The following is an 18338-nucleotide window of genomic DNA, read 5'->3' as shown; positions in this document are numbered from 1 at the left end:
AGTTTGGATAATATAAAAAAAGTAGTAATTTGTAGAATAAATTTGTTCTATGTAGTAAGAAGTACAGGACCTTCATAAATGATTGCAAGCCACTTGACTGCCGAGCTTGGACAACCAACATTGCACGGATGGTATTATCAACTAAAAATCCCTAAATCTTAGCGTAATCAATACTAATGATTAGTTTATAATGAACAATGACAAACCATTACGTTTACGCTCGATTGGTTGAATTAATTTCGTTATTGTTTTAATAATTTTCAATTTTGCCAAAATTTAATTGCCAACGTGAAGGAAATAAAATTACTGTTCCAAACAAAATTACTGGTCACGTGGCTTTTAATTATTAATGAAAGTTCTTTATTTATTATGATAAGAACTTTATAGAAAAAGTCTATGCCATTTTTACAGTTTTTATGCCGCAGTCTAGTAGATTTTAGTTAGAATTAGATATTATGTACAATTTTGGCACATTTTTTTCTTTTTATTACGATCGTAAGCTTAATTTTTTGGTCTGTTATGGTCTAATAGAAATAACATTTTTTTAATTCAAGTCCGATCGTATCAGCTTAATTTAAGTCGAAACAGAATGTATTTTTTTACACAGGCATGAATTTGTCTTCAGTATAAATATTTGTATTTAGACATTCTAAAAGAGTAGATACAAATCTGACTAGGATAGAGGAAGCCTTCAAACATGTATTGAATCCTCTTTGTGCCTTGTTAGTGTTTTTATAATTCCAATGTTAGGGTGCGTTTGAAGAATGTTCTGTCTCAGATTTGGGATCGCTCGAGGAAATCTTAAATTATTTGTACTGCAGACTGATATTTTTAATTTAAGCACAACACTATTTTTAAGGATATTTTTAGCTCAAACGGGGTAAATTTGTACCCCGCATTTTTCTTCAAGACTTTAGCTGTAAGTTTACTTTGAGATTGAGATTAGTACAAATAGTTCATACCGCACTTGCAATCTATAATATTTTAAGCTTGTAGGATAAGCTTTTCTTTTGGGAAATAATAGACTATGCCCATGTTTTCAAAAAAAAAGTAGGAATGCCATACTCAGAAAAATATTCATATTTATTTTCTAATTTATTTAAAAAAATGTTTCCGCTTATTTGGGAACATCTAAAACTTTTTTCTTTGTGCCGCTTTTTATTTTTACTGAAAAAATGGGCAAAGTGCACAAAATTTGCTGCTGGTTGTCTTCATATCCTCTCATTTTAATATAAGCAAGGACATGAATTACTTTTATTAACATAATTCCTAGAATGAAGAAATATTTATAATTTTTTTTAGTACTTTTACGGTTATATGTGCAATGTATTGTTTTTTTACCTATGATTAAGTGTAAATAGTGCCTTATCTAATATTATCCATAAAAATATTCTGGCTTGCTAGATAGTGTCGACTTGACAGTAGACTTCTAATCTAGTAGGCCAGGGCCATTTTATAAATTTATTTTGTTCTGAATTAAAGAGGTTGTACGAAATTCTGTCAAGTGTCAGATTATACTCAGTAACTGTTTCCATGTAGGTATGATACAAACAGTTCCATGAAGATTGTTACATTTTCGACTATTGAGAGATTTAAAATTTTGCAGCGCGGAGTGCGATGTAATAATTTATAATTGCCTTCACTTGTTTAGGTTTAGAAGTATCCAAGTAATTTTTGTTGTATATGAGAGAAGCATCGATTGGAAACTTAATAAAGACAGACATAGATATATGCTTTCAGGTTTTTGTTCCTACCTTTCCCAAAGAAATACTGATCAGTTCTATTCTCATTTAACATAGTGGATGTCATATTCCATGAGCAATAAATAAATATAAGCCATCTAGGATGGGTAATAAGTAGATATAGGAGATGTTAGGGCGGCTGATTGTGGTACAGGGTTGGCTGTAGGGCAGGACCTCTTGTGACACAACTCTTGCCTTACAACTGCAGTCTTTTCATTAGGGTGGCCCAATAGTGCGACAAAGTTCAATATCTCGCTTACTATAAAGATTTGAAATGAAATATTTTATGGGAGTGATGTACTTAAAAAAGTTCACATTTTAAAAATATTTTGAATTATACAGGGTGATGCATTAAGGCGGAGCATCTTTAAGGTAGTTTTTCTTAAATTAAACACTGTATACAGGGTGACTCACGATGACGGCTCATTAGAATTATTTCAGAGACTGCTTCGATTTGAATTTTGAAAATTTGGGATACCGGGTTTTCGGGCATGCCCTTCTCAACTAAAATAATGGCGTCCACGAACCACTTCCGGTTATACCGGAAGTTGCTATCAACTTACTTATTTTAAATGGAACACCCTATATATTATTACAATTTTGGATTCTACGTGTTATTTTAGGTGGACTTTTAAGAAGTTTCCCTATTCCTAAAAGTATCAATTTTCGAGATATTTAATTTTTTTCAAAAAAATGGAGAAACAGTAACTAGCTTCAAACCATGTGTATTTTATAGTAAGGAAGATAAAGCAACAATATTTATAGGGGGGATAGCTAGACCCCTAAGCTTCCCATCCATACTTTCAAAGTGGCTTAATTGCATACAGGGTGCTAGAAATTTAATTCCGAGTTTAGTGAACCTCAAACCTTTATAAGTCGGTTTTTTAAATGGATCACCCTGTATGTTTTTCTATATTCTGATACACAATTTCATTCTCTTTCAAACGGTATCAGGGTTCCCTATACCTATCTCTTCTAGTTTTTAAGTTATCTACTATTTGTTGTGTAATCACCTAAAAATCATGTAATTTCTTGCGAGGATAGCTGTGGAATTTTTAGCAAAACTTCAAAACAAACAACTAAACTGTCAATTTGTTAGTTTTACGTTCGAATGTGACTTTGACCATGACCTTCAAGGTCAACCTAAAAATTTTAAATGGAACCGTATATTTTTCACCCCAGAAATGGAAAAAATTGCAGAAATTGAGTGAGCATAAATTTAAAAAATGACCTATACCATGTCTTTGACCATGACCTAAAGGTAACTGTAACGTCAAACCTCTAAATGACCTTGAGTCATGGTCAAGGTGACATTCAAACGTAAATTTTTCTGCTCTTACCATTTCTGGGGTCAAAAGTATACGGTTCCATTTCAAATTTTCAACTTGACCTCTAAATGACCCTCAAGGTCATGGTGAAGGTTACCGTTGGATTGCTCACTCAGAACCCTGCAACTTTTGTCCTAATAATTTTTTTGTTTGAGCTGTATTTTCTGAGACATGGGGGTTCCAAACTTTTTGAACACCCTGTAGATTACTACTGTTCTGTTTATTTGTTTGATTGACGCCACAAAGTTTCGAAGGTCTAGTAATAAGTGAATAAATGATAGATTGTTTTCTCACCCCACAAAAGAAACACCTTTTTTTTATATAAGAGGAAAAAAACAACATTGATACATATTTAATTTTATTTTCCGTAATTTTATACACAACCGTAATTAAATATTTAACTTATAATAGTAACAGACCTAACTGAGTAGTTATTTTAAATCTTACATATATGGCTTGAGTATTCTTTATTTTTTTTTAGAAGCAGAGAAAATTAATATTTCGTCAAATACTCCTAATGTGATATTGAACATTGCTCATTCCCTATTAGGACAATTTACATTACATAAAAAATTACAGCATTCAATATCTTCTTTTTTTGTAAAGCTATACATTTATAATTTACTTTCTTCTCTTCTAGATTTTAAAAACATGCCAAGTTGGAGGTCTAATGTGATTTAGACATGAATAATTTTGAAAATGGTACTTTTAATAAACCTCGTCTACAATGTAATTGCAATATGTCCATTCTTTAAATAGGATATGTTGTTTACATATTTAGTTTAAAACAATTTAAAATATTATTTAAATAATAGTTACTGACAATAAATATCTACGTTTTTAGCCCCAAAGAACTCTGGGCACATTTCCCTTTTAGATTCTGAATAAAAAATAGGATCTTGAGGTGCTCACCACTTAAACACATTTTAAAATTACTTTTTTATACAACCAAATCGTCTCTGCTTCACCTTACATAATACGTATTACCAGCACTTACTACCGGATCTAAAATAACATACTTTGTGGGTCTCTGAAACCTCTTGTAAGAGTAGTCTGTGACGGGATTATAACCGCCGAAACTTCGTACTGGCAGATTGGGAATAATTGGACTGATCGCTTCGTTCAGAGTCACGTCGTAGTTGCCGTTCAGAATGTCTTCCTTTGCAAGTTTAGGTTGCTCCGTAGTTGTAGTAGATTCTGAAACACTGTATTTATTTCCATATAGAGCCCTCGAATCTTCTTGATCTAGATAAGGCTTGACTCTAATTGGGACTTTGATTCGTATTACTCCTGATTTGGGTTCTTTAGCAATCTCCTGAACGGCACTTCTTAGGGTAGATTCCTCTGCCGTTGTAATGGTGACTTTTGTAACCAGTGGACTTTTTACTTCCTGAGAAACCTGTTTGTTGTTGTCGCTGTCGGGGGTGGTTTCATCAGGATTTGCAAGTGATTTCATAACTGAACTCTCTCCCAAGTCTATCTCTTGTGTATCATCCTTGGCTTTAACACCCACAGCTTGCAGATTACGAGCTGAATAAGGATTACCCCCTCGACTGGGTAAAAAAGGCCTCTTGAACTTTCTGATTACGGGCATTGACGAATGGGCAATTGCTGATTCTGTCGTTGCAACAGTAGATTTCTCATTTTTGTTTGTGGGATTTTCTATTTTGGATGTTTCATCTTCGTAATCATATTCAGGATCCTGCGCTGTCTTTTTGTCATTCGCTGGAGTACTGTCAAGTTTTGACTTTGATTGGCTGTGATCTTCTTCCTTAACCTTGCTAGTACTTAGCCTAGTACTAGCGGGTTTCTTATCACTTGCTGCTTCTTGAGAAGCAGTTTCTTCATAATCATCATACTCTTCTTCTGCTATTTTAGCAACAGGTGTGGTAGGAGTTCCTATAGGTTTATATGCAAATTTATCAGCGGCATTCTTTGGTACTGGTAAATTGATTCTTGGTGCTACCCTTGGACGGTCGTATATAGTACCACTAACCGGTTTAATAATCGGTCTACCATCTTCTGGTGGTTTTACATAACTTTTTTCTTTGTTAATTCTTCTAGGTCTATCGGACTGAGGGTCATCAGCTTGCTGTAAATCGTCTTCGTACTCTTGACTTGGGGGCCTTCTTTTACCCAACCTAGGAGTTTTCTTGTTCTCATCATTTAAAGGATGCCTGTCTCTGTCCCCTTGATTTAATTTTCTTCTATCAATCCTCTCGTCCTCCTCGTAGTCATAATCATCAATAGGCAATTTTTTTCTAGGTGATTTATTGTCCCTCCTATTTTGGGGACGTCTTTTTTCGTATCGTCTATCGTCTTCATATTCATAGTCATCAAGAAGTTTTCTTCGCTTTGCTTTCTGTTTCTTACCTAAAAAAGGTAGAGTAATATATGTATAATATTATACCACATGATTATCTAAAATATCTCACCCAAGACTAAATCATCATCTTCATAGACGTAATCATCTTCGTAATCCAATTTTCTTCTCTCATTGTTTCTTCTCATAGGTCTCTCTCTCCTACTGTACGGCCGTCTTCTTCCTCCCCCTCTTCTAGCAATCCTCAAATCATCGTACTCTTCATAATCGTCATAGTACACAGGGCGAGGCCTAGGCCGTTGCCTCTTTCGACTTTTGGGCCTTGGAACTTCCTCGTATTCATCGTAGTAGTCATACACAGGCCGAGCGGGTGGACGTGTGGCACGAGGACGAAGCGATGCTTGTCTCCGGGACGTAGGCACTTCCTGAGGCAGACCGCCAATTGGGGATGGAGTTAAAGGTGAGCCTTGTGGAGCTGGTGTGTAAAAATTGTAGTTGATCGCTGGAGCAACGGTAGTGGTGCTTTTTTCTATGTAGAGTTCGTCGTTCCTACAGAAAGAAGAATCGTCTGTATGCCTGCACATTTTATTATTATTTTCTTACCTGTGCCAATATTTCTTTGAATTCTCACAATCCACATTGGAGACAAAGTTACAGTTAAATAGTGTTTGATCGAAGGCGGTGTAGTTGGCACACAAAAAATCGTATCTTGTTCCGAAAAGGCAATGGTGGTAGACCTACAATCGTAGAAAATTTTATTTTTCTGTTATTTATATTCATACAAAAAACATTAAAACCATTTAAATTTTCAGAAATGTTCCTCTAGAAGCTGCCAGCTACTTTGTTAGTTGCATTAAGATGTTTAATGACAATAAATAAAAATGATAAGCTATGAAGCAGAGGCTAAAACGATCTTAAAGATTTCAGCTAATAGTAATTAGTTTTAAGATTAGTATGTAACATTTTTTATATAATGTTTTGTTCTGTCTTAACATACCAAAGAAATGCGAACTACGAGATGTTTACAAACTTGGAAGGTTTTTTTAATAGTAGGTAGAATGTATTAATAATAAGCATTTATAATAATCAAAACAGTTGAAACCGCAGAACAGAACTTTAAATTAATATTAATCGATATTGTTAAAACTTATTGAGAACTTCTGGAATCGTCCCTGAGTTACGTACTACATAAAAAGAGGTGAATATTTGTAACCTTAAATAGCATGTCATCGGCTTCTTTCTCCAGTTTTTGTAATAAACAGACAAATTACCAGTTTAGTTTTAGATAATTTTCAGTTCTATTTAATTTTTATTATTTAAAAATGTGTCCTTTTCTGTCAAAATTATCAGTACTTTTAACTGAAGTAATTTATTATAGATTCTTATTTTAACTGTTTGCAACTGAAATTGCCTATCAGTATATAAGGTGTTAGAAGTTTGATGCCTTAATTTTAACAGACATTAGAATACATTAAAATAAACAAAAAATCTTATGACACGAGTTCTAAACTCAACTATTTCCGAGAAAAAAGTTATCAAAATCTCCAATTTGATATACGATGAATTAATTAAGGAATATTGACATAATTGCGTACATAGAACACCATAAAATACAATGTTTATCATTTTTTTGAACTTCTTTATGCTTAATTCTAATTCTGTAATAAATTTAAAATTCCTTAAAATTCATATCGAGCAATGTGACAACGGCGCGGCGGATAACAACGAGGTACTAAGCTGTCCAGCAATACGCAATTCAGTTGGTATCTGGAATTGGACTCTGTCTAAGTGTTTTTTACGTACCACTATTTTCTTTTCTTACATTGTTTTCCAGCGAATGCGCGAAAATTGGATTCGAAGGTGTCGTGCGTGCATCGAAAATGGTGGTGAGGATATGTTGTAGTTTGTTTTGTACTTGTTCGTTTAAAAATTACTGAATTTTGCTTTTTGGTAAGTCCCTAAATTATTTTTATTATGTATGATTATTTGAATAACGTGAATCTTATGGTACTTTAATTACATATTTTTCAAATTTGATTAAAAGTTAAGTTCCTGTTTTAAGAGATTCATAATTACTAAAATTCGAGCTAAAATTTAAGCACAACACGATCTTCATACTACAAAATGAATACAATTTACTAAATGTTTCACAATAATAGTTGTTTACATTTTTTCCGTAGGACAAATCTGCCGCGTGCACACGTGATATGTACCAGCTGTGTAGCGTTAGGTTAAGCGTTGTTGTCACTTTGTGATGAAACTACCCAATATTAATACTCGCTGAATTTTGAAAATTGTTAACCTTACGCCCCTGTAAGATACAACCTTTTTGTTCATTTATGATTACTCTATCTCATGCTGAAGTAATGGCAGTCAAACTTCTTACACCCTGTAGTAACAATGAATTAATGATGATTAAAAACGCGACATAGCTGCACATCTTTTCCAACTAACCATGCACCAACACTTTTAAACAATGACGGAGTGTTTGATAGAATCAGCAGTTCCAAAAAAGTTTCCATCAGATCAGGCGGCAAGACGGTACGTATTAAAAAACGAAAATTATTGCATCTGTAAATATTATTTCTGCAATCGAGTTTACATACCCCGTTTTATTCACTCCAAGTTTGTAAGCACCCACTATAGAAAACCCAACTGAATTAATTATGTTAAAATTTATTTGGCATTTTGCATAAATTATTTATTAGTTCTGTACTAATATATCTATAGCTATAAAAAAAATGATAGTGTAAACACATAAAGCAGTAGCGATGGTATATAGACAAAACTAAATTTAAATAAATAATTAGCGAGCTAGTTATAATACAAAAGAATTAAAATAAAACCTAGAAGTTTTAATTTTTTTTTATTAATTTCAATAACAATTTACACAACCATCACGACTATAAATAGCAAAATTAAATATTCCTAACAAATTACATCTAATCGTAACCTATATGGCTTTGAGTATTTTAATATCTTGAGTAGTACACCTCTGTCTGCTGTTGCACCTGTCGAGGTCTGTAGTTGCTGTACTGCCCTGTGTAGTCGACGTTTGTGTGGGTGAATTGCTCGCGTTGTGGCTGAAACGTCTGCCTCAAAGGCTTTGTCTGATAATTATACTCGGAACTAGTCGGACTCGCTGCGGGATCTAAACTATACCTAGGTCGTTGCACTTCGACATACGAATAATCACCCCCAGTACTAAACCCAGCTGGGGACCCCCTTATAGGGATATTTGGCAGTGTTGGGTTAAGAGCATCGTTAAGGGTGACATCATAGTCTTCTTCATTTATATCCAAAGGGTTGCGCTCAGGCAACTTCGGTTTTTGCGTAGTTCTAGGGCCAGCAAAATTCTGTGACTGATAAGGTTTACGTAACTCTGTAGTTCGTTGACGGAAATCGTCACTATTAATAGCCACCGAAGGTTTGAATGTCTCTGGTTCTGTATCGTAAGGTTCCTCTTCTTTTCTGATATTATCCTGCTGAATATCTTCTCCAAGAACTTTCTCAGGTATTTTTGCCATAGCTTTGTTTCCGACTGGTTGCAGGCCTCTAGCTGCAAATGGGTTTCCGCCTCTACTGGGTAAAAAAGGCCTTTTAACTAAGCGCACAACTGGTTGCTCAACTTTCTCCAAGGGAGCTGCGGTAGTTGATGTGGTGGTACTTGTAGCAGATAAAAGTTTAGTTCTTTTCTCACTGTTTCGCATTGCGGACGGTCTGTGAATTTCTTTTTCTTCTTCCTCTTCTTCGTAATCATCATAGTAGTCTTTTGAAACGGGTCTTTTAGTTCTGTCTCTGTTTACTTTTGTTACAGGTCTGTCTTCAATGTCATACGGATCAGGCCTTCGTGGTCTTGATAAAGACGACGTTTGCTTCCTAGTATCTTCATCTCTGTCTCTGGACTGCTGCTTTTTAGAATTTTTTTGGGCCGGTACAGGTTCTTCGTAATCATCATAATAATCTTCTTCATGTTCCTGAGAAATTGCCGTAGCTTGTGTTTCCACAGGCTTATATGCGTACTTGTCGGCTTCATTTTTAGGCACTGGCAGTTTGATTCTAGGCGCCACGCGAGGACGGTCATAGATAGTCCCACTGACAGGTTTTATGATTGCTCTGGTATCATCCCTAGGTTTACTTCTTCGATCAGTAGTTTTTCTAGGCCTTTCATAACTTCTAGCGTCTTCCTCCTCTAGGTCGTCTTCATAGTCATCTTTAGGGGGCCTTCTCTGACCTTTTCTGGGAGCTGGTTTGTCATATTCTTCAGGTCTTTCAGCGAATGGACGACGCTTTCTGTTTACAGAATATCTTTCTTCTTCACCATCCTCTGGCCTTTTCCTGTCAGTTGGTTTCCTTCTAGTACCTGCAATGAAGCGTGTGTCAATACCAAGGGCATTTAACAGGGGTGAGAATCATAAAAATTTACTTACAACACAGTTTTTTAATTCTTGGCCAACGTTTCGGTATTATTTCACATCATCTTCAGAATGCAATGTTTCTTTAATATTGTGATTAACTTTAAGAAGTGATTTCTTGTCAAAAAATAAGGGAGTCCTCTATATAAACTTGTTTTCAAAAATGTCTGCTGTCGAAATTACACCCTTTTGGAGGGCAATATTCAACCCTTTCGAGGGTCACAGATGATTAAAAATATCGGTGTAGAAAAGCCTTTGATAGGATAAAGTAACATCCCCAATTGCATTCTGTGAGAAATAAAATAGTCTGATTTTTAAGTTACCCCTTTAAGGGGGTATAGATAGCTCCAATAGCAAATGTTTTTGGAAATAAGTTTCTACAGAAGACCTTCCTTACTTTTTGGCAAGAAATGTCTCATTAAAGTTTTTCTCAATAGACAAGAAACACCCTGTATAGTCAAATAATGTCGAAACATTGACTAAAAATTAAAAAATTGTATAGTTTTTCCTAATAAAATTACAGATAGTCTGATTCATTAGGGAGCTGAGTGAATTTTTACCCAAGCCAAAATCTTCATCTTCAAGTCTGCCATCAGTTTCTTCATCTTCATATTCCTCCTTAACTCTGTCTTTATTCCTTCTTCTATTCCCTGATCTTCTATCATAAGGCCTCCTCCCTTCTTCCCTTCTACTCCCCCCACCCCTCCTCTGGTACCTATCGTCCTCGTAGTCTTCTTCATAGTCGTCATCATAGACAGGCCTAGGTCGTGGTCTAGGCCTTTTTCTCCCTCTGTTCGACCTCGGTCTCTCCTCATAGTCATCGTAATATTCGTCATCGTAGTAGTCATACTGAGGTCTTCTTCTTCTAAAAGGTCTTCTTCTTCCTCCAACAGGTCTCCTCGAACCCGGACCTGTGGGGGGTAGAGGGGCAGGCTGAACGGGTACGACTGGTATTGCTGGAAGAGGGGGAGCCGTGGTGTAAATCACAAACGGTTTGACAGTGGTCGTGGTTACTGCTTTATACAGGGCGTCATTCCTATATATAAGTAAATTTATAAGAGTCAGAGTAAGTGAAAAAACTATATCAGGTCAATTTGGAAAATAGCAAACAATTAAAATGAAAAACGATCGTTTCAAAAAATAGCAACAAATTCATTCTACTGTTTAATAAATTATATCTAGTATAAAAAATGAAATCGAGTCTCACCTATGCCAAAATTTCTTAGAATTGGCACAGTCAACTTCAGAAGCGAAGTGGCAGATGAATGTCTTTTGGTCAAAGGCAGTATAGTTGGCACATAGAAAATCGTACCTTGTACCATAAAGGCAATGGTGATATACCTGAAACAATATCAAAGCTTATCAAAATACATTTTACTCTCATTCAGTTGCAAAGTTATAATTAGGGAGATACTGCTGTAATTTTTAAATATAAAAATTGTGTCAATGCTCATGAAGACCCAGGATTTTGTATCAGATCAAACAAATAAACATTAAATAAATCTATATTCGTTTCTTTTTTTATTATTATTATGATTACAGTAATAAAGATTTGATAGGTCTATCACTAAGAGTAAGGGAAATATGGCCAAATAATTGTGCCATAACTACTACTATAAAAGATAGACTCATTATACAGGATGTTTTGGTAGAAAAATACCAAAAATTCAGTAGTTGACAGATCAAAAAAATAAAAACAGTTTTTCTTATAGACCAAGGTTATTTGTTTTTTAGATACAGAGCATCAAAGATGATCTTTGAAAACCAAATTTTGGAGTTAGGTTTCTGGGAGAGTGCTAATACGTCAGTGTTATTAGTTTGTAACCATTTCAAATTTCATTTTACACAAAAAATATATTCTTGTTAAAATTTCCGAAAGTTACCGTTTTGATTGTCCTAGTAGGTACTTTTTAATGTACCATCCAGAAACGAGTGGGCCGTATCTCAAGGGCAACTTCTTTTAGATGAAAATAAACCAATTACCTTAGTACAATTGTGCTTCCTTAAAAAGTTGTTACTACTATTACCTAATTAAAATGAATTTAAAAAACTGTTTTGAAGGTCGATAACTTTTTAAGGAAACGAAATTGTATTAAGGTTACTTAATCGAAATCGGTTTATTTTGATTCAAGGAAGCTACCCTTGTAAAAGGACCCTTGCGTTTCTGGACACCACGTATTTATATTAAAGAATAAATGGTGGTGGACAGCCAACTGAATTTTTTCAAAAACTGTGTGTTTTCAGAGGTTTTAACGACAATACTTTTTTATGCAAACTGAAATTTTACATCAGAATATACGACACATTCTGTAAAAAACCTAACCTCAAAAAAAGTATATCGTCAAATGTCACAGGGAAGACTGTAACTAACGACCTCTGGCAGAAAGGAACAACATACATTTAGAACTTTAAAAAATTTGTCGGTACTAAATTTTAATGCATTAATTAAATTATTTTTTTGAGTATAGCTAAAATTTGATTTCAAAGAATCATATTCGACACCATGCATCTCAAAAACAAAAGACAACCATGCCCATAGGAAAAAATCGTGTTAGTTTACTTTCTACCAGCCCCTGAATTTATGGTACCTTTTCCCAAAACACTATATATCACTGTCATACCATAGGTAGTATTATATCCATATAAGTGCACATGGTTTTCTGTTAAAAAAGGCAAAATATGGTTTATTTTGACACCTTTGCTATGTTCATTTGTTTGATATTATACAAAATTGTTATAAAAAAAATATATACAACTTTTATATTTAACATTTTTTTCTGTTTTGAAAAGAGAAGCTGTAGGTTAGGCGCAAAATATAGGGAAACTTACTGTACGAAACTGAACAGACTGGAGTTACCTGATGATAAAGTAGGTATTTTGGGGTCTGTACTTATACGCCACTGGTTGCCCTAGCGTGTAGTTATAATACGAAAACTTAAGAAGTATCGGAAAAATTAACATTATATAACGTCTTGGGGTTGATTAACAAACGAACGTATAAATAAAACTGTAAAACAATATTTATTGAATATTAAACGTCTGCTCTCTTTACAATCATTCTACAGACTGCCTGTCCCTTCTCCCTTTTTCCTACATAATATATAAATATAAACATCGCTTTCAACTTACAACTATATGGCAACACATACCAGAGTGGCATCATTGGANTATATCGACTACTAAAATAATAACCCATAATAATATGGTGTAATATCAGTTTTGTTATTTCCTTGGTTGTTAGACACGGAATTTTATCAAACTTAGCCATGAATAATATTGTTAATGTAGATACTACCTATAAAATAGTTGAAATTTTTTAAATTAGTGTATTTTCTATTTTTAAATAAAAAATTTTTATATTATTAGACTAGATATGCAAATAGACATATTAGTGTCTAATAGGAAGTTTGTAAATCAAATAATAATAAAAATATATATATACAGGGTGATTCACAACTTTTCCAAAAAAATTTGGGAATAGATGCGGCATGAGAAATGGAGACAATATCGTAAAAAAAAAATTTGTAAAATCCTTATAGTTTCCGAGAAAATAATTATTGAAGTTATAGTACATTCAACCACTATCTAGCTGTACAACTGTATAGTCTTTAGTGTCATTCGCAATACGCGTGGAGAGCTAGTGGCCTCAGCGACTGAGAATACTGAAATCCGATTTTGCAATCGTCGTTGCCATAGTGTTTACAATAGTTTTTTAGTAGTTAGTGTCAAAAATGGTTGGCGTGTATAGCAACTCGGAGTTGATGGATATCGTTTTAATTTATGGTGAAGCAAGACAACATTTGTATTATGGCGAAGCGTTTGTGTTATGGTGAAACAAGACAGCATTTGTGTTAGTTCGTGGAAACTGAGTAAGACGGACCTAAATGAAATTTTGAACAATTGTTGTAACATCGGGTATGTCAAATGATTTTATTATTTAAAAACACAAATTAATTTTATTTATAATAACAATAAAGGCAAAATCAGTTGAATTTGCCGATATAAAATAAGTGCTATAAAATTCTATCTATTTCTTTCCTTGCTTCTTTTGTCCGTTTTTATCAGACTGCCATGCCGGTTGCATTGTGCAAGGTCAGGTTTTACAGTGGACCAGTTTCCAGTGCCGTGCAGAAGTGTATTTTTAAATCATTTTCGAACTGCCCTTTTTCCAGAATTTTTTTGGATAAGATCTTAATCACCCTGTATACCAGATTGTAACTTGATTTTAAGATAAAGCTGGCCATACACACCGCAGCATGTAGGAGCCATTACGACATTTTTTTGAATCATCGTTTTTTGTTTTAGGGGTGACAGTTAATGTTATTAGAATATATGAACCCATCTTTCCGTATATAACCTCTACTTTTGTGGAGGAAAAGGAAGATACAGTATTACTGGAGACGATGAAAGAAATGAATACTGAAAATATGGACGTCGTACGAAAGGAAGATTGAATGTATTACAAGAAGATTCTAAATACTCCAATGAGTAATATGTACTATGACTTATACAATTATCTGTATGTAATTTTATTTGGAACATAAATTAAATTGATACGTATATTTTCACAACAGTAACTTCGTGTTTGATTTTATTAAAAAATGTAATGCTTTGATGACGAAAAGAGGTTAGTATGATGTAGGTGCGAAGTATGATTAGAAATGAGTGCAAAAAGCTGAGTTAAGTCAGTGAAGCCTTCATGAGGTAGAATTAAAAATAAGAATTTTACATACCTCCGAAATATTTAGGGGCGGCCTTGTTAATTTTTGCAGAACGGCCGGGGGGAAAGTTTAGATTTTAGTCAGACAGAGATACCCATGCTTTCTAGTAAAAGAAAAAAAAAACAGAATTATTTACAAAGGCAAATCGGTGTGTTATAGCTACTTACCATAGTAGTAGAAGATACATATTTTATACAGGGCGTCTTTTAATTCGAATGCCTACCTTCTAGAGAAAAAAAACTTTATCAAAAACTAGCCACGCAACCCAACGGCCAAAAACATAGTTGAAATTCGGTACTGATAACTTTATTTGGAAGATGAAAAAAAAAAAGATTCTCAGTATACCGTATTGAAGCTGCTATATCTTTGCAAGGTTGTAAGGAATCATAATTGACATTTAGTTCATTCGTTCATTCAAAATTTTTGTGTTAATTTTGGCCAACAAACACCTCCTAGAAGTTTGGCAATAGAATTATGGGACACCCTATTTTATGATGAGTTTATAAAAAAAGTCTTTGCCCTAAAACAAACAGTTTTCAATATCTCGGTTTACAAAAATTCTAACCTAGTTCTAAGAAGGTCTTAGGACTTGACGTTGAAAGTTCTATATATTAATTTCTTTGATTAAAACTACAACAAGAACGCATGCGAAAAAGTCTAATCATTCGATGACCAATTCTTAACATTAAGGTAAAACCAAATTTTTGTAAACTAGGTAAATAAATAAATAAGCTAGGGCTTAATTTTATAAACTTTATTAAGTTACCGTTAAATTAACACTAATATAAGATCTTTTTATAAATTCATCATTGTTTATCACTTCATATCACTTTTACGATATTACACATTTTAATAAGATTTGGTTAATAGACACTTTACAAAATACCTACTGTGTGCCTGACGTCACAATAGTCCAATACTTCTTAACTTGATAAAATATTTTTTTACACGTATTCTGTACATAGGTTGTTTATATCCCGTTTTGCCAGTTTCCAACTTAAGCATTTCCTTTCGTGTTATAGGCGTGCAAGTTGGAAAAACTTTTTATTATTGTCTCATTTTAATTATTTCAGTGTACCTATTTTAAAAAATGGAATCGTATGCGAGTGTTAGTTGCCAATCCGTTAAGAATCGGGATAGTCATAAACGAGTAAATCAAGAATATCGTATGATTAACAATTCGAGCGCGAAATGCAGATATATCGTTGAATGATGCCGTGAGAATGCGCAGTGTAAAAAAGCGAAAACAAGAAATTGAAATTGATAATGATCTTAAATATGCGAACTGTAGAAAGATTCACTAATTTTATTTTAAAAATAAACTCAACATTAAATAAAATGCAAATTGCAATCGCAGAGGATTTGCCTAATATCCTTCCCAAACGTTTTACTGAAATATTATTTTGACAGTCTCACAGAGACATTAGTGCCTGATCAAATGTATATTCAAACCATAGACCTTATAAACTACTGAACTCGCCCAACTGTCATTTTGCCTATATAAAAGGCAATTGCGCAGACGTGTGCGAGAGAGATGGAGCTAGTAAGGGCTTAAGCTTCGTTTACAGAATTTCGACTGCAGCGCGCCACATTTAATTCAACCAATCAGCTAGTTATACTCGATTTCTTACTACCGCTTTTTTTTGTTGGGCCGTATTCAGACTATAAAAATAATATAAAAGACAAAAAAAAACATTTTTTCCAGTATTGTAGGTATGTAAAAGGGTTTATTATTATTACTGGCCTAATGTAACAGTACAATATTTGAATTGTTTTAGCTATAATATTCCAAATAGTTTTTATAATGCCTTATTTATGTATTTCTCCATTTATTTTCCTCATATCGTAAACTCGATCGGTTAAAATTACTGCAAGCTCTTCTGACGTAGTTGTTTCAAATATTTCATATTTTCTTGCTTTGCAGAACTGTATAAATTGAAACTATGTCGATGCTTTCTTCGTTCAACATATTATTTGAAGAGAATTTTTGCTAAGCACATTTCAGTTAAAACTTTTTCGTTATATTCGGTTTGATGTTAAAAAATAATTTGAAGAGTAACACATTTAAAAGCGGCAAAATTGGACGTTAAAATGACATTTTATTTTGAGGATGGGGGAAATAATATCATCTAATAAGTTATCATCGGAGGCAACTCTACTTGGTCATTATTTTCAGAAAGATGCAAAAAGTATAAACATGTTGGTACTATCATAACTTCTTTCGTACCTATGAAATTCATTTTTTTCTCCACTTCGTCTCTTGACGCAATTACTAGGTCTATGATTCAAATAGATCCAGTCAGGTTCAATTTACTGATCGTCAAGACAAGGGAGAATAGACAAGGAGCACGAACTCATATGGGAAAATTGACAAAATTTGTCCAAGAAATGGCAGAAGTTGGGGTGGCGCTAGTGTTCCATATGTCCCAAGTGAATGTAGCATAATAAATACGAGTGAAGTAAGCAAATAACCAATTTTATTTTGTAATGAGTTTATTAGATATATCGGGGAGGTATACTAACCTAAAAACTAGAAGTGAAGTCAATAATTATTACAATTTGTTTTTATAATGGTAAATAAAAAGTTTCGAAAACAATTTAACGATACATATGGGACACTAGCGCCCTCTTATTTTTCTAAGATTTTTGTTTACATGGAATTCGGGCTCCTTGTGTAGTCTTCATGGTCAAGATGAAGTTTATAAAAGAAGAATTAACTGTCATTGTTATAATTGTAGAGGAGGAAGAAGAAGAGGAAGAGCGCAAACCAAAGAAACCAAATGGGAGCATGGTGCATGAAAAAAAGAGGAAGTAAAGGAGAATTTGTCACATTATTTAAGGAAGAGATAGAATATGGAACCAAATTTGTTCAATATTTCAAAATGTTTAATGTTTTATTACGTAAACTGTTACCATTTCTAGAGAAGCAAGACATCAAGTGGAGAAACTTCATATCCGATACACGTTCCAATTCCAAACGACAGAAGAAAGACAAACGGTTCAGGTTCGGAGCGACACCTGATGAGTGTAGATGGCGCTATTTAAATTATTTTTTGAGTTGACACTGATAGAACTATTCAGAACTGAACGTTCTCGTGACTGATGTATATTAAGAGACCTTAAAAACCACTATTACTTCAAATATTTTATGACGTTTTGAACCAAGTGTTCCAATTTTACAAATAAATATTTTACTCTAAATCTTTTTATTATTCTTACACTGGGCTTGCACGAAAATAAAATTAACTGCCCAGAGGGTTACATAAACACCGGTTGCTAGCCATTTCCCGACGAAATTTTTCTGGCCACATAATTAACACGTAATAAGTACGAGTTACGTAACTCTAGATCGTAATCACTATGTTCTACTTCGTCGGGCGAAAAGTGGTACGCCGACGCCGTAGTTTTGAGCAACCGAATCATAATTACGATCGGAAAAAGCGACCTTCAAACTAGGAGCTATTGTCCGGCGCTGCTCACTTTCACCCAAGTAGAGCAAGTGAAATTGAATAGGCCGAGTACAATGTAACGAGAGGCCGGGTCTCTGGTAAATGAAAGTGACCATGCTGTGTTGGTATTTTGATCGATCAAATTTGTAAACAAGTTGCTGGAGAGTCGAGATGTTATCTGAAATATATAATAAGCTTCGATGGCGCTGTGATAAACGAGGATGGCTTTTTTTGTTTAGATCGATACCTGTTTTAATTATCTAAGCATCCGTAAATTGCTATAACGGAGCCAAGTGCTGCAATAAATTAGTTATAAATACATTTATCTCCCATGTCATCGCATGTCTTGCTACGAAGAGA

General features: G+C 34.0%; 2 protein-coding genes across 3 annotated transcripts in view; one reads left to right on the top strand and one right to left on the bottom strand.

Moving 5' to 3' along the window:
* LOC108908134 (beta-1,3-galactosyltransferase 1) overlaps nt 1-17663 on the top strand; it is a 29197-nt gene extending 11534 nt beyond the window's left edge. Inside the window, exon 6 of one of the 2 annotated variants that reach the window (XM_018712066.2) lies at nt 17268-17663. In XM_018712066.2, coding sequence (XP_018567582.1) covers nt 17268-17344 — 77 coding nt within the window. In that variant the 3' untranslated portion in view covers nt 17345-17663. Of the gene's footprint in view, nt 1-14113; nt 14310-17267 lie in introns of those variants that run through there. The other variant, XM_018712065.2, reaches the window with a different exon arrangement.
* The window catches only part of LOC108908133 (DNA ligase 1-like), a 69721-nt gene continuing 59625 nt past the window's right edge, over nt 8243-18338 (bottom strand). Inside the window, exons 5-7 of the mRNA XM_018712059.2 lie at nt 11016-11149; nt 10369-10844; nt 8243-9756 (exon numbers count right to left, since the gene is read on the bottom strand). Of these exons, the coding sequence (XP_018567575.1) occupies nt 8366-9756; nt 10369-10844; nt 11016-11149 (2001 nt within the window). The 3' untranslated portion in view covers nt 8243-8365. The remainder of the gene's footprint in view (nt 9757-10368; nt 10845-11015; nt 11150-18338) is intronic.

The sequence above is a fragment of the Anoplophora glabripennis genome, unplaced genomic scaffold (assembly GCF_000390285.2).
Source record: "Anoplophora glabripennis isolate ALB-LARVAE unplaced genomic scaffold, Agla_2.0 scaffold254, whole genome shotgun sequence".
Taxonomy (NCBI): domain Eukaryota; kingdom Metazoa; phylum Arthropoda; class Insecta; order Coleoptera; family Cerambycidae; genus Anoplophora; species Anoplophora glabripennis.
This window is presented reverse-complemented; position numbering and strand designations above follow the sequence as displayed.